The following is a 23,514-nucleotide window of genomic DNA, read 5'->3' as shown; positions in this document are numbered from 1 at the left end:
TTCTCGGCTGCTGGCTCTACTGCAGGGAGTGTGACGTCGGAACCCAACTGTAATAAGTTATTACAGTTGAGCGGCTGCGTCATTTCTTTATAATGGGCAACTAGATGCGTCACAAGTTGCCTAATATAAAGAAATTGGAGAACAGTTTTGATGCATCCAAAAAAAAAATTAAAGTCACAGAAAAAACAGTTATGGTTATCGATGCAAACACATGCCATAACTGGCGAATTTCAGTGGTTTTACCTGTTTGAGCCAGAACCATAACTTAATTTTAACTGTTTTTCAGCATAAATACATAAACACATTTGCTGAAAAAACACATAGTACAAAAGTGAGTTGTGTGTCTTGCTCAAATGCAGAAAAACACTGAAATTCAGCAGATAAGTTTATTAACATAGTCCTCACATGCCATAACTTACGTTATCGACCATGATGTTGTCTTCATAGCTGATATTTGAAAATTGGTGTTACGTGTGTTGCATAAACTGTGAGTTATGGCACCCAAGCCCTCCTTCAGTCGTGTGCAGTGGGAGTTGGGCACCTGGCCTGCTTGTGCCCAAACCACCTCGAGCACTCAACCCCAGCTGTGCATTCCTTTGGACGCAGGCCCTCCACTAGCACCCAGCCCCCACAGCGGTATGCCACACCTACACCCTACCTGCTCAGAGTGGGTATCCACCACTGCACACATCCCTATCACTCTAACTTGTATGCGCCCTGACTTATTTTCACCCTTTTTGAAGCATGCAACTTGCATACGACTTGCAGCTTTTCACAAAATGGCTGTTCAATTCAGTACCCAAAATAGCTGATAGTGACCTCACGATTTTCTCTTGACTTGCAAATTGGTCGCTGTTTTCATTGTTTTTTTTTCTGGTATGAGTTTTCCACGCCGCCTTTAAGCCGCTGAGCACTGCCATGGGTTCTCATAGCTCTGCAATTTGTTTTTCCACCTCACACAGCTACCGAGTCGCTACAATTTTAGAAATGCCTGAAAATTGACCGAGTCAACTTTCTTATGAAATCCAAATATGATTGACAGGATTCACTAGTCATGACTCTGAGTTAAAATGGAAGGGATATAGAAAAACATTTAAAGCCTGCTTAGCAACCTATTTAATTGCCAGAGTCTCAGACTACTGAATGGATTTAAACAGAACCAACAAATGCACACTTTGTGTAAAGGTCTACTTTCATGCCAAGTTTGGTGTAAATGAGTCAAATGGTTTGTGCCATAGGCATGAGCAAAATTATAGGAAATTACTTCTTTTTCTACCCCACCCCTTTACATTTTTAACCCTGCACTCATCTTCATGTGAATTGCATGCCTGACCTTGGCTGATTTTAAATAGAGATTTGTTAAATTTCAACCAAATCCATCCAAAGGGTCCAAAGGTATAGGCAAATCAAAATGTACCTTTTCATTGGAAAGTGCATCTGAACTAAACTCAACAGTGGCATCTGCTTCTATGCAATTTTATACTTTAAAATGTAATTAAATGGGCTGGTCCAAATGGCACTTTGAGAAGGTGAGAATTCTCTCTCCTCTGTTCCCTCATACCAACAACTGCACAATTTCCCTCAGCACTGACAAATTAGAGCTTCAAAAGTGACCCTAAGGTCAGCAGACGAAGGGACAACTTTGTAAGCAGGTTTCTACAGGATCAGATTCACCGCCCAAAGGTGTGTGAAGAAGCCCAAGAAGGAGGCTATGACCAATGAAAGAGAGAAACAATGAAAAACTGACAACTCTCCTCCTACCGCCACACAGTAACTAATCACCAGTACACAAATTCCAGGCCAAAGAGAAATTGATGGAGGCTGCAAGAAAGATAGGAGACCTCTCATATGAAGAGTGTTGAGATCCAAATCTCCCATGGCCTCTTAGCAAGTGAAATTTCAGTAAGTCTATTTCTTAAGAACCAAGAGGATACCTTATGACTAGGGCCATTTCTTTAGACCCGTAGTCCAATGGCAATGAAAAATGTACATTATAAGCTCACTTTCTGAGACCAGAATTGTTTTGAACTAAGTCAACCATCTGAAGACATGAAGGCTCCACAAGCGGACAATAACAAGTCGGCCACCAGCCATCAAAAGCAATGTTAGAGATGGGTCACAAGGATGGCAAAAATTGGGCGGCGATCACTGCAAAACACTTAAAGAAAAGAGAGACTTCAATCACCAGACTTGGGCAACGTGAAAAACAGCCCGAAGCAACGCAGTAGCATGAGGAGGCCAGATCGGAAGAGGAAGAAGATAAGACCTAAAAGAAACAACATTGGCAGCAATAAATAGCTGATAACAAGAGTTTATAGGTGGGTTTTGGGGAATAGGGAGGGTACCAAACCAGAGTGGTAGACCCAGTGAAAGACACCACAGAATTGAACAGTAATTTTATTTTGGGTGAGGGAAAGATGCTGCATCAGGGGAAGAGATGCATATTAAGCGCCCTAGACTTTGTTGAACATTGGATCCTTTAGAACCAAAACACCCTGAAATAAAAAAACTAGTCAATGCCATCCTGCAGCTGCGGTCCAGGTGAATGTTGTCAGTATGAATATTGAAAGCCTAAACAGCCCTGCTTAATGACAGGCATTCATTGCCTACCGAAATACCTGGAGGTTGATGTCTCCTTCAGCCAAGAAACTCATCTCATACAACAGAATTGGTTAAAACTGGGGTCCCTTTGATTGCCCAGACAATTCTTCTCTAGCGGTTCAGAGAAGAAATGAGCTGTGCTCATAGAGTGGCACAGTAAAGTTGAGGTAATCTGAGTCAAGAAGGATCCACAAGGCAAGTGGCTGATGTTGAGCTTTGAGGTGAGCGCACATTTTAGGTCTTATGAATATCTATGCATACAACACAAGTTAAAACTCCTTACGCATGGAAACAGTGATAGAGGGCTTGAAGGAAGAGAGACCTAATTGAAGACAAACCAAACTCTGTGATGAACCGAATGCTAGCTCCCTGTTTAGATCAGATGGGTGTGGAACTTTCACAGCAGACACAAGAATGGTTCACTCAGATGGGCTTAACAGACAAATGGCAGGCACAACACCTAGAAGAGCAAGATTTCACATTGCATTGACAGGTGCATAGCACTTATGTAAGTCTTCACTACTTTTTTAATATTCACAGCTCTCCTAAAGTAGGCTGCACACACTGAAATACAATGATTGTCCTGTTCAGAAATCCCTCCCATCACACTTAAATTAAAATTCCTTGAATTGAAAAAAAGCAGTTCTCATGTATTTTGAGCTAATTACTGGTAGGACTAAGCACACTAGCTTATCTTGTTGTGTGTGTGTATTGTGTTCAGAGAGAGCCCTTTTGGTACTGGTAATCCATGCCTTTTTCAAGGATTGGTGAATTAAACCCATTGGGTAGCCTCTTGGCAGTGATTTGTTTATGGTCACAAAATTCCTATATAAAAATAAAATTAAAACAATTCATGCTGAATCTTAGAATTTCCAATATGTCAAATTGTTCCTAGGACTATGTGGTAGTTTGATGGGTGTTTTTTCCCCCAGTTGGCTAGTGTATAATGTTTATTATCATCGGCATAAAGGGTGATGTCCAAAATGTATATCTCTATTACATTCAATAGTAACTTCTAACTCTTGGATCTGCACATCAGAAGGGGTGTTTTCCATCATTGTGCCTTGCCAAGGGTATCTTTGAAATAATATTTCCCTTAAGAGATATTCTCTTCAAAGGTTGCACACTGGAGTACCTTGCACTCTGGCTTGTGTCTTATACTGCCTCTTCACCTCATCCACCCCCCATTCAGTTTGAACCTGTTTTATGAGATTATTTGTCTTATTGTTTTAAATTATTTATTTGTTGCAACAAATGTACAACTGGAAGGAGACTTCTCACACTCTTGATGTATTTTGTGTTCTTTAATTTGTAGTTGACTTATGAAAACAGCCAATAAAATAGTTTCAGAAAAAAAACTCAGAGAATCAGTGATTTTATCTCAATACAACCACAACTGATAATACAATACTTCACAGTAAACTGACATATTTGTACTATGCTCACTCCTTGTATACGTATGAGAATACTTCAATAAAATGTCTTGAAATATAACAAAAAACTGGCAAGAAAATACGCATTTTGGACATGAAACAGGTTCTGAGGCTAAGTTTTGGGAATAATAATTTTAGAAAATACAATCATTACAGGTGAGAGCTGGTCAAGTACAACAATTGATAAATTCAGTTGGAACATGTATAAGTCTGCATCACATGCCCAGTGCCTTTCTGAGGATCTCGGGATTCTCATCCTGTGAAATTGTGGTTTTGATGAACTCCAGAGCCATGATTTTCAAGAAGATAGTTTTTCTAATGAATTTTGAACCTTCAATAATAGTTCCCGTTGAGGTATCCCTGGATTATGCTGGCGTCCTTTCCAAAATGTCAGTTTATAAAGTGTGGGTGGAGTTGATGTTTGATAAAGAACTGTGGTTAGCATTGTTCAGGTATTGTTATGCTGCAAAACAATTCCTCTACGCTTGGCAGTACTTTCAATGGGTTTAGTTGTGTTCACGCTAACATCTTTTAGATTTTGGAAATCCATTTTTGATAGACTATTTCATTTATACATAAAATGAGATAAAAAGATTTCAGATTCCTCAGGCACTGATCTCATTCTATTTAACTAGGATTAGACCGCAAATATCTAATACAAATGCTAGGTTAGTTTCAATAACTATGTATGCCAATAGTTTGTGCAATGAATTTAAGAGGCTGGAAGGCCCTCTATTTATGAACATCTGAAGCCACTATTCAGAAAATGCAGGTCTTGAAAACCCCGTAGTTGGGGCTGTCAAAATGCTTACACTGGCTCATAAAGCAACTTATGGATCCGTGAAAGATTACCTACTGCACATCTGACAACGATCAAGGGAGTCTTGCTCAAAAAGTAAAATGCTTCTTACTCAACATAGGATTTATAGGTCCAAACCAGGGAAAAAGCTACCCCCGTAAAGCAATCTCATTATGGAACAATCTTCCTGTAGGTCTTCGACCATTTGAAAATTTGCAATCTTTGAAGAAACTTTTGAAAACACATCTTTTCGAACTGTGTGCCAGATACTTAGCCCATGAATGTGAACCTTCTAGGAGTGAAGATAATTTACATTTAAGATGATGATGAACAATATGGCGTAAGACTGGAGAACAAATATTTTTCAGTAGAAAAATGTAACATCTGTTTTTCCATGCTGGCGTACAAATGTGTTTTAAATGAAATAACAAAAATACATTTTTCTTTTAGGTTCTTGCTGAGAAATATTCCAGCAAGCTGCCCTATTCCGCAGCTGAGGTTGAGTGCGCTATGGAGGAATTGAGGTCGAAAGCAGTGCAGCGTGGAAGTGGAAATGAAGCATTTAAAACAAAAGGCGTAGCTACACTAGATATTTTCCTGCCTAAAAAGTTAAATCAGGTAGGTAGTTGTACATAAAAAATAAATTCTGCTGAGGCAACTAATGCCATACTGCGGACATTGACATAGACAGATGAGTTCATACCTCTGCTTATTATGTATTTGTAGGGGAAGCAAAAGGCAATTATTTGTAAAACTTACTATTTTTCCAGTATTTATATTTTTGTTCATGTATTGGTTACCCATTTTTACCTGATTTGAATCACCTTCTTCTTTGACAAATTTTTGTTCCATCACTGTGACCCGTGTATAATTGTAACAGATGGGTATACTGCAATATTATAGTCTGTTAACTGTATATATCCAGTGACAATGCTTTGCTTTTAAAAAATAATGTGTGGCTGTTTACTCACATCTCAGTATAGTGTGGTACGATATTAAGACCACCCAAAAGTGTGAAGTGCTCATCCATTGCTCACCTCAGTGCACTGCTCATGCCCTCACTTTACACTTTGTCACAAATATCATCTCAAATGAAGTAGCCTTTAACATCATTGGTCGCCAGTGTATTGGCCAAATTTCTGGGAGATAATCCACCACATGAAGGCAATGTAAATAAGGAAAACAAATACTAAACAAATGCTTACTTTTGGTCAGAATGTTTTCATATTCAAAGTATGTGCCGTTTTACTCTTGATTTTAAATCCAGGCTCTATGAGAGCACCAAACAAATAAGCTTTCCAGACAAATGCTCATATTCCTCATTAGATGAAATTGCGGGATACAGCAACCAGAGGAACTTAAATTACTCCCTCAAAAGATTGCCTGGTGGCAGTACCATTACCTACACCTATCAACTGCTTAAAAATAGAGAAAGGTGATCTAACCATCAAATCTCCTTCAGCCCTTCTCAAAGAGGTGCTGTCCAAAAATACTTTGTTGCACAGAGTATTTTGAGCTAAAACCTTAACCTAATTTTACTCCGAATCAGTCATTGGGAGATGAGACCTCCTTTGATTAAGAAATTTCTAGGAACTTGTGGAGGATTAAGGATTTCATACTTCCAGCATGACACTGAGGCACACCAATAAATCCAAATTGCAAATTATTGTGCCACTACTATTGGGTATACTTAAAAGTGCCAGATGAATCACTTACCTTCTGATTCCTCCTGCCATGGATTTCTGAAACTCTGTTCCCCTATGTGGATGGTGATATTTTATTACCTTGACCTCCTTCTGAGACCAGACAAAGACAAGGTCCTTGAAAATGATGTTGGCTACAGTTATTCCAAAGGAGAAAGATAATACATTGCAACCTCGTGCTGAAATCTTATCCGTCTCTGATGCTGCGGCCTGGGCATACGTGAAATTTAATGTGCCTCAAAGAAACTAATACAACTTTTCATGTTGTGAAGTTCTCTAGAAATTCAACCACATCCATAATTGTACAGTCATTCCTGTAGACCAAGATTGGCAATGTTGGTTATCGTTTTTAAATCCCGTTCATCCACAATACGTGGATGTCCACTATCTCTCCATGATTAAGCATCTTCTTGTGAAATATGAGAAATGGTTTCTTAATTCCTCATAACAATCATTCATGGTTTCTTTTGCCCATGTAGGTCTCTCTTTGTATTGCTTCTGTTAGGAAGTCCTCAAAATGGGCTCAGAATCAAAGCAGGTGAATGCGCTATTACGAATAAGACATCAGCAAAAGTACCAAACCTATGATTAGCTCAGTGGACGACACCCTGTTAAAAAAGGTACCCAAATGAGCCATATTTAGACATATTTGGTGACAGTTGCAAGAACAGGACAGGAGAAACATTTTCATCTGTGTACGAAACCAATATCGACATCTGAAAGGCTTAGGGGCCGATTACGATGGCAGAAGGCCCGCCACTGCCAGCCGCGCGGTGGCGAGCTCGCCGTCATCGAACGTGGATTCACCGCCCGCCAGATTAGGATGGCGGGCAGATCCAGACTGATGATGTCGATTCATTGCTAACGTATATTTGCCAATGAGAAGATTGAGATTAATGCACTGTTCCACAGTCCCAATGTTTCTCCTGAATCCATATTGGGAGTCTGTTAGCACATGATTATCGGCTCCCCAGGTATCCAGCTTATCAAGCATGATTCTCCCTATTGTCTTTGCGCATAAATCCAGTAGAGGTATAAGGAGATAACATTTGGCATCTCCCTTGTCCCCCTTTTAAATATCTGCACGATGATACAGACCGTATCATCGTCCATGTGGCTGGAATAGATCCTTGGGCTGCTGCATTGCAGACAAGCATCAATATTGGAGCCCATAAGATAGTGGTAGATTTAAAGGCATCCACTGGGACCCCATCGGGGACGGGGACTTTCCCACTGGCAGATTCGTAATAGCACGTGTAGCCTGCTCAATGCTAACCAGTTACAAAGGGACAAATGGGATAGAAGTTTTGTTAACCTATGGTATGGCTTGAATCTTCTTTTCTTGGATTAAAATGTTCCAAAGTGGGTTATCCAATCTGTCGGAGCCACAACTGTTTCCATCTTTAGATCTAAATCATCTTTTAAGAGCGGGGAATTAATTATTTTCCAAAATAATTTGGCGTCTCCAGATACCCCAGCGCTATCCAGGCTTGTTTGACCTCTTTCTTGTCCCATGTACCTGACTGTTGAGCCTTTCTTAGGTTTTGGTTAGCCTGTGTGATCAAATTAGCCTTTATTCTGCTTTTTAGTCCCCTTGTTTGTCACTTTTACGTTGGCTGATACGGCTGATGTAATCTTGCCAAAGGCCACCACTATGATCTCGGGGTGGAGGGGCTTCAGGATCTGTGCATATCCAAAAACTTTCTTTATTGGCTTTGACCACCTTTTTCAGCAGTGACACTTCATCCTGTCCTCTTGAGACTAATACCTTTATTCCTAGGTACTGCAATATCAGATGCTAGGAGTATATCTTTACATCTCTTGATTTTAGAATTCAAGGTTAGGGTAAGGAAAAGGTGGTCTCATCAGCCAGGCCAGCTTGAATCCAGTGGTAAAGTGAGCAAGGGACTCACGTGTGGGCATACCCTGCCAGCTTAGGGCGAACAAAGCAAACACAAGGAGATGATGGATGGAGCGTGGAAACATTTCAGGGATTACTGGACATTCAGTCTCCAGCAGCCGCTCCTGCAGCATCTCACCACCCTGTATGATAGAACTTGTAGCCGCACACGTCAATTTCTCCTGCTGATGTTTTTAAAGGGCAAGCAAAAAGTCAGTTGCTCTCAGTAAAATCGTCCAATAAAGAAGAGCATCCCAGCACGATGAAAATGCAGCCCTCTAGACCTGGGTCTCGAAAGAGTACTTTTTGTGTTTTGGTGTAAATCTGTTCAGTAAATTTTGAGCAATTAATGCTTATCCTGACACGGATCCTGACATATCTAAAACTGAGATCTTATTGGATGCCACCACCTCAACCAAGAAGTGGTGGCAGTCATCTTAGGACTTGGGACTCCGAGCCCTAAAAAAAAAAAAAAAAAAGATACAAGAGACAGGATAGGAATACATTGGACCCCTTCCCCCAGGGCCCAGTGCAATTTTCTGCTGGAGGGCTGCACGCCCCCCCCCCCTCCCCCCAGCTGATTTCTGCCCTGGGGACACCATCACTTGAGACCCGGCCGTATTTGTAAAGTGGGAGGTGGACACATGGCCCCGTTCCTGGGCTGATTTCGGCACCGGAGACCCCATCCCCCAGGGCTCGCCGCATATGTAAAGGATGAGGAAGCAGTACGCCCCTTTTCCCTGGCCGCTTTCAGCCCTGGGGACTATCCCCTGGAGCCTGGCCTCATTTGTAAAGGGGGCACATGGCCCTCCTCCCTGGGCCATGTTCCCATCCCCGGTGCCCACCGCATGTTGTAAAGGGTGGGGGCCCCCCTGCCTGAACCATTAATGGCCCTGGGGACCCCATCCTCAGGGCTGGCTCTTAGGCTATCTCCCGAGTAGCCCACACCTGGGACATAGCAGTTTCCCTGCCTACACTGGCATGGACAGGGAAACCTGTGTTTGTTCGCACTTGTTGGGAGCAATTTCAAATCTCCCACCAAGTGGGAGCAAAACACCAGGTCCTCTCCCGGCTGGCAGAAGCTTCAAAAATCCTCCCACCCACTGGGAGCGGATCTGCAGTGATACCGGCTGGGAAAAAGATCTAGATGGTACTCCCGCCAGCAGGGAGCAGCTTTATGAGCTGCTTCTTATGAGTGTGAACAGTGCTGTCTCACGCTGGATGGAGCAAGGCAGCTGGGGCCTTTTGGCTCCCCCCACGGCCCGCAACGATACTGTGGTGGGTGCCCTGCGTGGGCATCAGGGCACCCAACCTTTGTTGGCAGGGTCCCAGGGTATGGAGTTCTTGGACCCAAAATCGGCCCAGGGAAGATGCCTGCGTGCCCCCCTCACCCTTGAATATGGTGCTGGCCTGAAATCAGCCTGGTGGGCCACGTGTCCCCCTTGAATATGGTCCTGAGCCCCGGGGGATTGGGTCCCCCAAGGCTATAATTGGCCCGGGGAGGAGGGCCACACGTCACCCGTCTCCCTTAAATATGTTGCCGGGCCCTGGGGAATTGGGGTCAAAATAGGATTAGGAAGGGGTGCCAATGGCCCCCCGCACTTAAAAAAAAACGAATCAAAAAGGCGCTGGTCAGACCCTGTGTAGTGTGGGGTTGGCTGGCTTTTGGGGGGTAGGCCACAGGGCCTGGCCCAGGCCATGCGCAGCGTGGGGTAGGCTGCATGTGGGAGATTGGCAACAGGACCTGGCCTCAGGCCTTGTTGTCAGCCCCTGCTATTCACGACTGCATAGCCTGCGCAGCGATGGTTTGGCTGCATGTAGGGGGTGGAACCGGGTTGGCCGCAGGGCCTGGCCACAGGCCGGGTCCGTACGAATGCTACAGGGGCTTGGGTTAACATATGATAATTAAATATTTCTTAATATTTTTCTTTAAAACCTAGGAATTCACTGAAAAAATCAAAAGTTAAAGTAAAGTTATAGTTACGGGAAATGTTTAGTAACAACTTTACGTTTTAAACCCCAAAAAGCACTGAAATTTGCCAGTTATATTTATCTCAAGTAACTGTAACTCGTACCCTAAGGTAGCTATAACTGATGCCCTCGTCATGCACTGTTAATTTTCCCGGGTATTACACCACTCATGACTTTTTCTATGACATCATTGACAATATCAATGTGCATGGCGTGGCACGAGTTTTAGCTACCTTGGGCCATGAGTTATAGTTAATTGAGATAACTATAACTGATGAATATCAGTGGTTTATAGAATTTAAAACGTTACATTGTTACTGAACATTTTGTCTAACTATAGTGTTACTTTATCCTTTGTTTTTTTTCAGTAAATTTTAAATATATATATATATACTTTTTTATTAGTCACAGAGCCTCTGATATTGCGAATTGTACTGTTTGGCTCTACTAAATAGTTTAGTACATCGAGCTCTTAGTAAGTAAAGGAAAGAGTAGTCCTTTGTAAATTGAAGGGGCACTTAGCTTCAACTTGTTGAGCCAAAGAAATTTGTATCCACCCTGATTGTTATCATAACAACTCTTCAGACTGGGATGACTTCTCAACAAGAAACTATTGATACATGAAAAATTATCCTTTAGAGTTCTGCCCAGATTTTGGAATGGTTGACCGTTTGTAGGTTAATCTTCTCAAACTGGTGGAAGGCATGACAAGGGGGTCATTGTCCTGGTTCACATTCTTGGTGGTACCATAAGCTGACATTCAAAGTGGGACCTTCAATGTCTTAATCATCTGATGCCCACATAAAGCAGCCCTTTCCCGGGCACCCTCACTGCTTTCATTCAACCCATCATGGATCCAGTTTTTAGGTATAACTTGATTTTATTATACTGAAGCGGACAGTGCACAGATTGTCAGCGAACGCGGGAATAGTTTGATTATAATAAACTATTTACATGCTCTAAGAAGATGAACTTTTGTTTGGCTCACAGCCAGTTGCAGCAAAATTGGTTCAAAACAGAGCCTGTCCTGTTTTCGCTGCTGCTAGCCTTAGCAACCACCTGTCTTCCTTCTACCATCCAGATACCCCGGGAATTAAGCAGATCATTTCCACTACACTAGGCCTTAGCTTTACCTTGATAATGTTCTGTCCATGTTTCTGTAGATGCCTTATGAGACTAACTACATCATAGTCCTGTTGATTTGCCTAAAATATAAAAGTTTAGGTCTCGGCTAGACAGTGCAATCAGTGGACTACTAGCCACATAATTCCACTGCAGACCATGCCACTTAATTCCTTACACAACTCTACGGGACCATGTTTTGCTGGCTTCCATTGTAATCAAGAATCCACATCAAGAGTCTTTGCATTTTGCACAGATTGTGTCATTAGGTCAAAGCTTAGCTATTTATACTCTAACCTTTTGTTTACTGGCTGGGACGAGCATTGAAATATTTTAAGCTAAACGGAGGACCAATGTATTGGTTCTGAAGTCTGGCTTTGGATTTCTCTCATAGCTCCACTGCACCTGGAAAAGTGTTTCTCAAGTTCAAGCATACATTACAAGCACAACCCTTCTCCCGCTCTGTAGACCTAAACAGGCAACCTTTGAGGTGTATAGCGCTCCATATAAATGATGTAACCAGACCTAGCAATGCAAAGCAAGTATTTTATTCACATTTGTCTTTTAAATAAAAATTCGGGCTATAATCTCTTAATATAGTTATGTGTCCTAGAAACCTAGTCATTTTATAAGTGTTTTCAATCTGTTTATCGCAGGGAAAGAAAAACAGTTTGGAGACTAAGCTAAACATCTCTGGCAAGGATTTGAAGTCCCGGTAGGTTTGCACCCAAAATTAATTGTTTTATTAGACAAAAATACGGTTAGTTGAATAGAGTGCATAGTCTGTTCTTTTCCATTACAGTTGTTATGGTCACCATTGAAAGTATTGGTACCAAGGTACTGTTTTTCTACTGATTCGATATGCCATTTATTGTCAGTGGTCTGTCTCACTTGCAATAATTTTTCCCATTTGGCAATTAGTTCTTGTTAGAAATAAATGACCTTTTCCGAGACCGAGTGTGGCTAACACTCTGATCATGTTAAAACACGAAGGGACAATTACATTTTTTTGGTATAGGCCACACACTTTATTAATTTTCAGGATGCAGAACAAACAATTTATTGTTAAGGAGGGGGCATGTAGTCCACATTTGTGATGATTGACCACTATTTTACACTAATTGTTTGTATAAGATTATCATTTGTAATGGTGGTTGGAGATAGTCACCCCACTACAGAGCTCTTAGATTTAACTAATCATTATAGACCAATCAGCACAAAACACACACACACACGCGCACATAGTAAATAGTTACATAAAAATGATTATTTAACACAGTTCTTAATATTCAGCTTGAAGTGTTCAGATGGTATGTAAGTGTACATAAGTGCCCAAACATGTGACACCTTTTTTAAAGGGATAGAAAACAGACATTATGTTTATGCGAGATCACCTCCCCTATAGTGAAGGGCTTTTCTTGAAATAGTTCAAATCCACTCAGTATTGCGTCACCTCCATGAATTTCTGCTTTGGCTGTTGGTGATAATGATATGATATTCTTAGCATGTGTTGGCTGCAGATACATACTCCTGCCATCTAGTGTTGGGTCGGACTTAGCAAGTTCTTTTTTCTCTGCGTTGTGCGTCATCTGCTCTCCCCCTTGAGATATTGCTCTTGTTCAACTGCGGTTCTGTTAGAGTGTTTTTTTCTGCCATCTGGCTCGGAAATACTGCGTTGCAGCTCTCGAAGATTCGATGCCTATGGTAAAGAAAACTCAACTGGACATCCAGTTAACTACATCCAACAGATCCAAATCAATCAATCAATCAATATGAACTTTATTCGGATAAAAGCAGAATATCCATAAAAGTGCAGTTAAAAATACATTATTAATAATTAAACATAAAAGAAATTAGTCCGAATTCATGGAATTACGAAAACGTACAGCCATTTTTAAAAAAGATCCAACTCGGAAACATAATTCGTCATTATCAATTGCAAGCGTCAACTCATAGGCTATTTTATAGTCCGTTACGCATCTGGATTTAAAATACGGAATCAGAAATTTTTTCGTAAGCGTTAAATAAAAGGAACAGAAAAATAAGAAGTGTAACATTGATTGTTTCAGATTGTGGGTACATGGACAGGGGGTATGATCAAGGTTCGAGGAATAACCAGTGGGAAAAGACAGTAGATATTTCATGGTGTCAGTCCTTAGCCTGAAGAATAAACCCCGTTCCCAACAGCCAACAGGTTTTAAGAGGTATTTAGGCATGGCTGTGGATACATGCTCTATTCGCATATATCTAGCAACAGAGGTTTTATTACATTCAGCTGCTAGCCTAGTTTCTTTGTAGGATGCATAGAGTAGTTTTTCCACAGTTTTAATGCTTAGAGGGTTGTGGGCTAAAGGGTTTAGAAAAAGATGTTCCAAATTCAGGCTAGTTAAGCTTTTGTGGACTTCGGCCAACCATGATGTATCCAGCCCTCTGTCACATTTTAAACAATCCGAAATAATTTCCCTAGTCAGTTGTGCAGCCGAGTTTTTCCAGATCCTAAGCCAGAATAATGTCGGGCGTGCCTTAATAAAGTCTTCTATATAAGGTAAATGGAGCTCGCTATGGCAAGCATACATAGATGATGAAAATGGGGCACCCAGTATTTTGCGACAAAACCTGTTCTCTTCTCGTTGGATAGGTGAGCTGGCAGTGTTCCCCCATACCTCTGCACCGTATGTAACGGTTGGGATACATTGTGTTCTGTAAATTTTAACAATAGCAGGCACTACCTCTATGTTTTTGGGTTTGGGTAGCCTGAGAATTGTATTAATGGAATTGGTAAATTTCCTATTACAGTGGACAATGTGATCATTCCATAAACCGTTAGATGCGAAAACCTGGCCCAGATACGGAAAAGTACTGGTGCTAGACAATCTGATAGAGTTAGATACAATAGAAAGGTTAAAATGCTTCTTGGTCCCACATGACATTAAAAATGATTTCTTAAAATTAGTACACAGGTCTAATGTTGCCATAAATTCCACAAAGCTATGGACCAAAGCTCTCAGGGCGTTAGGGGTACGCCCCATTAGCACAGCATCATCTGCATAAAGCAGCGCGGGGATTTTATTCCCGTCGATGCTTGGGACGTCCTCAGTTAGGGGCAGTAGAGATTTAGATAAGTCATTGATGTATAATATGAATAGGAGGGGGGGCCAAGACACAACCCTGTCTGACCCCCCTCCCAATTTCAATTGGCTTAGAGACCTCACCGTTCCTTCCAATGCGGACCCTGGCTTTCAGGTCTCTGTGTATATAAGCTAAAAAGGAGACTAGTGAGTCGTCAAGGCCAAGAATTAGAAGGGTTTGCCACAGCCGGGATCTGTTAACAAAATCAAAGGCTGAGGTAAGGTCCATGAATGCCAGATACATTGGTGTTTTCTTAGCTGTAGTGTATTTACTGACAATCAGATGAAGATTCAGGCATTGTTCCACAGTGCCTACCTTACTCCTAAAACCCAATTGGGACGGATGCAGGACCTTATTATCCTCAGCCCATGAATTAATTCTATTAAATAACACCCGTCCCAGAATTTTTAGGGTGTTATCAATTAATGAGATTGGCCTATAACAGCTCGGGTTGGATCGGTCCCCTTTCTTAAAAATTGGAACAATTGTACTAAGTGACCAAGTGTCTGGGATAAATGAGTTGGTGAGATAGTTAAAAACATTCGTAAGAAGTGGCGCCCAAAAATCAGGTTTGCTTTTAATAAGGTCGATAGGAAGACCGTCTGGTCCGGGGGCTTTGCCCCCCAGGCTTTGAATTATTGCTTCTTCGACCTCATATAATTCAATCAATATCCCACCAGTGTGTATATATTCTTTTTTGGGATTATTGGAAATTGGGGCAGCATAAATCTTGCTAAAATGGTCCTCCCAAGATTCGCTCAGAATGTTGCAAGCAATTGGTGTGGAAGTATTGCCCATAGATTTCATGTCCTTAACTGCCTTCCAAAAATTCTTGCTGTTTTTTAACACATTAGCCTGCATAAGATTTGCCCAATCGTTACTGGTAAGCTCTTCCTTTCTGTGTGTTGTAACTTTTTTATAGTTTGCCCTGAGTGATGATATAACGGACGCCACTCTGGGTTTGCTTACTAGGGCCTTTCTTAATGCTCTATTAGCCGCAGAACATTCCGCGTTAAACCAACCAGACTCATGATTCGGCTCCCTAATTGGTTTAGACAGTATATTTTTAATGCCAGAGCATAACCCTGAAAAGGCGTTAACTACCTTTATATTATAAAAGCAAGGCGATAAACAGATGTCCACCAGATTTAAATGGTGTTTTATCATTTTTTCAAATAAAGTGTTGTTATCAATGTTACGCCAAACTACTCTAAGTTTATCATTTGATGCCACCAGATCACGTGCACCGAGCGCAAAATCATGCGCTGGGCGACGTGAAAAGCTTATGGTAGTACTAATCGGGTTATGGTCACTTTGCATAGTTTGAATCACCTCTGCCTTTAACACATAACTTTCTAAAGAGGCGGTTACAAATATATAGTCAATAATAGAAGTGGAGCCTCTGCTTCTATAGGTAGGAATTGTGCTGGTATCGGGGAGGGAGGAGTCGGCAATCTGCATAACATTCAGGAAATTGTGGGAACTTAAAAGATTCACTAGTTGTTCCCCTCGTTGACTCAGAGGAACTTGGGTGTCAAGTCGAATAACAGAAAAAATGTCTTTGTGAATCTTAACATTGAAATCACCACCCAAGCATATACCCATGATTTGGTCATCACACCTATTAGATTGTAATTTTAAAACAAAATTAAATAGAGATGAAAAGTTCATATTGGGCACAGTTTTAAAATCATCGTTATAAAAATTAATCAAATACATTGAAACTCCTCTAGTATAAAGAACTGCTTGAAATTTGTCACTATTCGTAGGTATAATTCTGAAACGACCACCTGCCTTAATATTAATCCAAATTGAGAGACCTCCAGCAGGTCTGCCTGATGTGGGGATGGGGGACAAGATATTAAAACATTCAAACCCCTCCATATACAACTCCTGGGTTGCCCAAGTCTCCTGGAACATAACAACATCCTGCTGATTGATTAGTGCTTGCCAATCCACTAAATTTAGCTTGGATGACAAACCAGCTATGTTCCAACTTAATATTTTAAGTGTCTGGTTATTTTCCCTGGTTTGTAATATATCCAATATGGGAACGTGTGGACTATCTTGGGTTGGTACTAGGAGTGTGGCATCAGTTCTTGAAACATTCGCTGACTGGGTGAGCAGTCAATCTTGACAGTCCAAACCCGACAGCGAGGTAAATCTGTTATAAGTTGAAGTGTAATCATACATATTATGAGGTGATACTTCAAATACAGGTTTATAGAAATAGCCTAGAGGTAGAGCCCAAATATTAGTGTCTTGTCCCATCTGTTCCATCTGGGGTGTCAAAATAGTTTTAGCCACTGATTGTCGCCGAAAATTGATAATAATGCAGTCACCATCGATAGCTTTGGGTGAAGTCCCCAACCAGCCTACTCGTCGTGCCATAATTATGTTCCCAATCAATGAGGGCCTAAATCTCTTATGTTTGGTAAGCCAATCCACGCACTTACAGCGTAGTTGCTCCCAGTACTCAGTCTGATCTTCCCTTAAGGGAGGAACGCCTGCTAGAATTACAACATATGGGCATGCCTCAGGGGGCAGATTTAACACCTCCTTATTGCCCACGGAGTTAATTGTTGGCTTTGGATTAATATCGGCCTTTTGTATAGTTTTATTTATTTGGTTTCTAGGTACGTTTATGGTGCGTGTCTTGTTATTTGATGCATTACTATCAGAAATTTCGATAATATGGTCCAGAGGACTATTGGCATCCCTAGTATTTCTCACATCAAAGCAGGTGCGAATCTTGTTACAAGTCACGCAATTACTAGGTCCCGGAATTGGATTAGGTGTCGCTTCAGTATTTGGCTGGGAAGTAAATTTACTATTTGAGGGAATATTAGCAGTTCGCCCGTCAATATTGGCACGGTCACATTTCTTGGCGGCTGCTTGAGGTACCACATTCGAAGGCTGTGGTGCCGGATTAGGAGATTGAACACGCAGGAAGCTGTTAATGCGATCTTGTAATGAGGAGAGGAAATTATCGAGAACTGGCTTAATATGATCTGTGATAACAGTTACTAGATAACTAGTGTCAACTACTCTATTTACAAAGTCATTATCAATAGTGGAGAAAGGACAATTATTGTCTGTTTGAGTTCCAACCGTGCGGGAGATCATATCAACCAGAGGAACTTCTTCAGGTATTTGATTAGTGGGTGGGTGAAACCATGAGGTTAAGGTCGAGCGTGTGGAGCAAGGGCGGCTAGGTTGCTTTCTCTTCACGCTTGCAGTCTTTCCAACTTTCCTTTTACGTTTAGCCCCCATAATAGATGTGAGGACGTTTCTTGCATCTGGGTTTGGTACAGGTGAATCAGATGTAATGGTGTCACATGCCGCTTCACAAACAGATGCAGGGGCTGCGGAATTATTGGCGGAAAGGTCGCTAATTTCACCAGTGAATCCAATGAGTGGTGCAATAAGTGGAGCAGATTGTCCCAAACCAAGAGATAACCGCCTCTCCGTAAGTTCAATTTCATTACTTACAATGCTAACTGCCCTTTCCAACATGTTTTCAATACAAGTGGTAGTTGATTTCGTAACCGGAGCGTTAGTGCGCTTCCCCATAGTTTCCAAAGTGACAGTGCAACAGTATTACAGGGGGGTAACAAAGTCAAATGAAGTGGAAATGAGGGTGGGGGGCGCTCACCTGCGCAGCGATCGCTGGCTGCCTTCAGTTGTCAAAGGTGTGGCCCAGACCAGACTCCTCCGGGCTGTGACGGGCAAGGACGGGCCCGCCCTTGGCCCGGGCTTCGCCCAGGCACGGCCCACGCGCGTCCCGCGCTGCGGTAATCCTCGGCGCTTTTTGAGCGCGATGGTGATGTAGTCTCCTCCCTCCTGGGAGCACAGAGTTGTGGGCAATGGAGTCCCCACGAGCGGCCTTCAGCGGTCAGCAAAGCTTAGGTCACCTTGTGTAGCGCGCCCCGCGGTACTCCTCGGCGCTTTTTGAGCGCGATGGTGATGTAGTCTCCTCCCTCCTGGGAGCACAGAGTTGTGGGCAATGGAGTCCCCACGAGCGGCCTTCAGCGGTCAGCAAAGCTTAGGTCACCTTGTGTAGCGCGTCCCGCGCTGCGGTACTCCTCGGCGCTTTTTGAGCGCGATGGTGATGTAGTCTCCTCCCTCCTGGGAGCACAGAGTTGTGGGCAATGGAGTCCCCACGAGCGGCCTTCAGCGGTCAGCAAAGCTTAGGTCACCTTGTGTAACAGATCCAAAATGTGGGGATAGTACCCATCGAGCGACATATCCACACCAGTCGAGAATGCCTGTCACGAAAAGAAAGACCTTTTCGGACAGTGCCCTTAGTGCGGGGCTAAGTATGCACACTCCGACATTCACAAAGTGCGTTATCTGTGCTTGTCCTCCGAGCACAAAGAAGACGAGCGCACAGCCTGCACATTTAAAAACAAAAAGATACTTTGGACCCGAAGGGATAGTTGTCTGGCACACACCATGAAGATGGCAGCCGAGGCGGATTTCCTCACATGATGACGAGGAAGAAATTGAGGCTGGTGCACCAACAGGAGGTGGGGTAGTCCTCGCCAGCCCTCACTGTTGCCTCAGATTCATCCTCCGGTGATGAGCAAGCTCCTGTATATGTCGAGGGGCCCACATTGCCATCGCTGAATCATGTGTCGGACTAAGGACCAAGGCGACGCCAAGTACCATGAGTACAGTTGATCCATCATGTGCTAAGGATATCTTGCACACACCTTCCCCACCATGCTACGGTGTGCCACAGCCCCCGGGCTCAGGTAGACACGTGAGCATGCCTGGGATCCTAGATGGGAAAGAACATTCTTGATGCTAATCCGTCAAGAAGGCCACATCACGGGGTCGGCTCCAGCACCACATGCGCACCGAAGCACAAGTTGGCCCCGATAAACACATCGGCACTGAAAGCTACAAAAATCGTCTTTACTCCACATAAAACATCAGATCCGTAGAAAAGTTCTGGATCAAGCATCTCAGAAACGAAGCAGCCCTCGGCTCCGAGGACAGACAAACATTATGATCACACTTCCGGACAGAAGAAAAGCCATACATTTGAGGTTACAAAGCAACAGATAGTTTCTGAGGATACTCCACCGTCTCCAAAGAAGAAAAAAAAGACACGCTCATATGCTGACTGAGGACTAGGGCATAGTTTTTGAGGGACTGCAACAGTTCATGCAGAAAAAATGTAGAGAGACTGCCAAAATCCAGGCACAACAGCAGGATCTGCCATTACCCTCATCAAAAAACAGTGGCACTAGAGTACAGAGCCACAAGCCCAGTGACTTTTAGCCCAACTGGCTTCCCACAAACACAACCATGTTCTACACATGAAGAGGGGGAGATCCCAGACAGATTCACAGGAGGCACAAGGCATTGACCACCCCCACAGACCTGTGAGATGACTATGACGTGGAACCTCTAGTAACATCAAAGGCATCACCACCAGATGACACCTCATATCACAGTGTCACTGGTGTTGCTGGGGAGGGCACCCACCAGGGAATGTCGTAGGGGATGTGGTCAGCTGGGTACCTTTCTACACATCATTTGGGAATGTTCGCGTATCCAGTCCTACTGGAGTGCAGTTCATCGGGTGGTGGGAGAGGTCCTGGGGAACCCCTTGCTCCCAGAGGTGCGCAGATGCTTGCTTAACATATGGGAACCCACCAACTTAAACGTATGCTAAACTCAATGGGCCACTCTTGGCTTCATGATCGCCAAAAGGAACATTGCGCAGGCTTGGGGGGCGGCGGCCCCTCCAGTGCTTAAAGACTGGAAAGTTAACATGGACTGGTGCATGTTCCATGAGAAGACCGTTTATGTGGCCAGGGGATGTCCCAAAAAAATGGTCTCGGATATGGGGACCGTGGAATCGATACAGAGGGAATATTCGTACCCCTCCACTACATACAGACCCGGATGACATACCCTCACCCTGAATTACCCCACAGTGTAGGTAATGTTATGATGATATTAACTTTGTACATGCCTGAATAAGAAAAATCTTACATGATTGTGATGTATCGTATATTGATCAAGTCGATGATTGTTTAATAAAAAGTTTTATAAAAAAAAATATCACAGTGTCATTCAGAGAGCGTCAGAGTACCACTAGCTCCCAATGCACACCACTGCTGCACAAGCGGATTTCGCACTTTCGCGCACTGAGTGCACCTTTCAATACCTGCCCATGATAATATCTGTACAGAAGGTATCCAAAGACATCTTCAAAGACCCAGTCAAATCCAGGGTCTTAACACCTCACATTGACATGAAATATAGATCATCACTGACTGACTCTATATACATCAGGGGTCACCCCCACAGACTCTTTAGTTGTCGCAACTGCCAGGAAAAGAGCTGCAGCACAGGGCAATGGAGAAGCACCTCCTTCAGATAAAGAAATAAAGGGGATAGATGCTGCAGGCAAAAGGGTGGCAACTAGGCACGCCAACCATTGGAAGATTGCCAACTCAGTGGGGCTACTCTCCCATAATAACAGAGCAACGTGGGATGAGATGCAGGAACTGATGCAACATCTCCCAGATGAATAAAAAAAGCGAGAAGAAGACTTCTTAAATGAGGGCAGGCAAATATTTCATGCCCCAATCAAATGTACACTAGACAAGTGGACACAGCTGCGAGGGGCATCAATACCTCCATCATGATGCGTAGACATGCATGGTTACACATTTCGGACTTCAGTGTGCAGCAACAAATTCTGAATGTCAACTTTGATGGGTAAAACCTCTTTGGGTCCGCTGTCGATGCGCAGCTTGAAAAAATAAAAAAAATACACTGATACCGGCAAATCAATGGGTGTCTTACAAACCACACCTCAGAAGCAGCAGCCCTTTCGCCGTTACCAAGGTTAAGGGGCCGCAAACCTTTCTACCAGTGACAACACCTCATATCAACACCAAGAACAACCGTACCACCAGCAAAACAATGGCCACTATAGAGGTGGATACAAAAACAGAGGCAGAGGTAGAGGCACACCCAAAAAGGGGGCTTCTACACCTAAACAGTGACTTGCCCACACTTCTCCCCCCAGTCACAAAGCACCAGTTGGGGTCAGTGCAACAATTACACCGCTTGTGGCCAGCTATAACATCAGACCTCTGGGTACTACAAATAATCAGGCAGGGATATTGCTTAGAACTTACTCAACAGCCACCGAATATCTTGGCAAAAAGACACATACTAAATTCACAGCATCTACATCTGCTGAAGGAAGAAGTAAAGGCATTGTTACTAAAAAAGAGCAATAGAACCTTTCCAAAGAAAACATCTCAACAAGGGAGTTTACTCTCTTTACTTCCTCAGAACATAAAGGATGACTGACTGCGACCCATCCTAGACCTACGCCCGCTCGATCGATACATACTGTCAGAACACTTCCATATGTCATTGCAGGACGTGATACCGCCACTACAAGAGGGTGATTTTGTGACTGCGTTGGATCTGAAAGACTCATACCTCCACATCCCAATCTACCCGGCACATAACAAGTACCTACGGTTTGTGGTAAGTGGACGTCACTATCAATTCAAAGTGCTACCATTTGGGGTGAAAACAACCCTAAGGGTTTTCACAAAATGCCTAGCTGTTGAAGCAGCAAAATTAAGAAGGGAAAACACACATGTATTTCCATATCTAGACGATTGGCTGATCAAGAGTCCAACCAAAGTCAAATGTCTAAAAGGCACTCAAAGCACAATCAGCCTGTTACACAAATTGGTCTTCACAATCAGTGCAACAAAGTCCCATCTCCAACGGCTCCAAACACCGCCCCATCTTGGAGAGATACTCAATTCAGTATCGGGGGATGGTATACCACAATCCACACAGGGTTCTCATTTTCCAGACCCAACTGGAACTTTTTTAGCCTGATTGTTGCCTACCAGTCAAAATGGTGATGCGCCTTCTAGGGATTATGGCTTCATGCATAGCAATAGTGCTTCACGCAAGACTACACACGAGACCCAGCTATTTTGACTGATGCCCGATGGAGTTACCTTGTTTAGCTAAAGGGGAGACGGGCCGTGGATTCCCTCCTTGGACGTCACCTACCCAGTCGGTCTTTAGACAGACTTCCTTTCATCTCTCCTCGCTCTTCCCTCATCCTCCCTCTTCTCACCTTCCCTTTCCCTCTCCACTATTTTTTCTTTCCTCTCTCAATGTATTGCTTATTTTTTGACATAATGTGTAATTGTGATAATTTTCTGTTACATTGTGGAACCTAATGTAAAGCGCTCTGATACCTTCGGGTCTAGCCAGCGCTATATTAAACTCTTTAAATAAATAGACCCCTCCAAGAGTACTTAGCATCCCGCTGGTCACAAGTGGGGGCATCATGGACGATCTAGTGTTTGTTTCACCCAATGTCCATCTGGCACAACGATGGTGGAACATCTCAAACATACTGAAAGGAAGGGACACTGGACCACACAACAACAGGCATAACACATCAACATGTTGGAACTATTAGCCGTTTGCATGGCTCTCAAAGCATTCCTACCAAACATAACAGGAGAAAATGCCCTTCTATGAACAGGCAATATTACCGCAGTGTATTACATTCAGAAACAGGGAAGGCTCCATTTCATTCAACTGTCACGCCTAGCACAGACTATATGGAAATGGGCAAACAGTCACAAAGTTCACCTCCTAGCACAATACAAACCAGGATAGGACAAATGTTTTGCGGACCTGCTAAGCAGTACACAGCAACAGCTTCAAGAATGGGAAATACACATGCAACTACTACAACAATACTTCCAACGGAGCACCCGAACAATAAATCTGTTTGCCACCGTCAAACTCAAAATGCCAAAGCTTCGCAACCAAACACCC

At 43.0% G+C, this 23,514-nt stretch overlaps 1 protein-coding gene across 1 annotated transcript in view; it reads left to right on the top strand.

The window, feature by feature from the left end:
• NUB1 (negative regulator of ubiquitin like proteins 1) overlaps nt 1-23,514 on the top strand; it is a 260,190-nt gene that overhangs the window by 34,279 nt on the left and 202,397 nt on the right. The window contains exons 3-4 of the mRNA XM_085632023.1: nt 5,284-5,451; nt 12,186-12,244. Coding sequence (XP_085488149.1) covers nt 5,284-5,451; nt 12,186-12,244 — 227 coding nt within the window. The remainder of the gene's footprint in view (nt 1-5,283; nt 5,452-12,185; nt 12,245-23,514) is intronic.

The sequence above is a fragment of the Triturus cristatus genome, chromosome 10 (genome assembly GCF_964204655.1).
Source record: "Triturus cristatus chromosome 10, aTriCri1.1, whole genome shotgun sequence".
Taxonomy (NCBI): Eukaryota; Metazoa; Chordata; class Amphibia; order Caudata; family Salamandridae; genus Triturus; species Triturus cristatus.
This window is presented reverse-complemented; position numbering and strand designations above follow the sequence as displayed.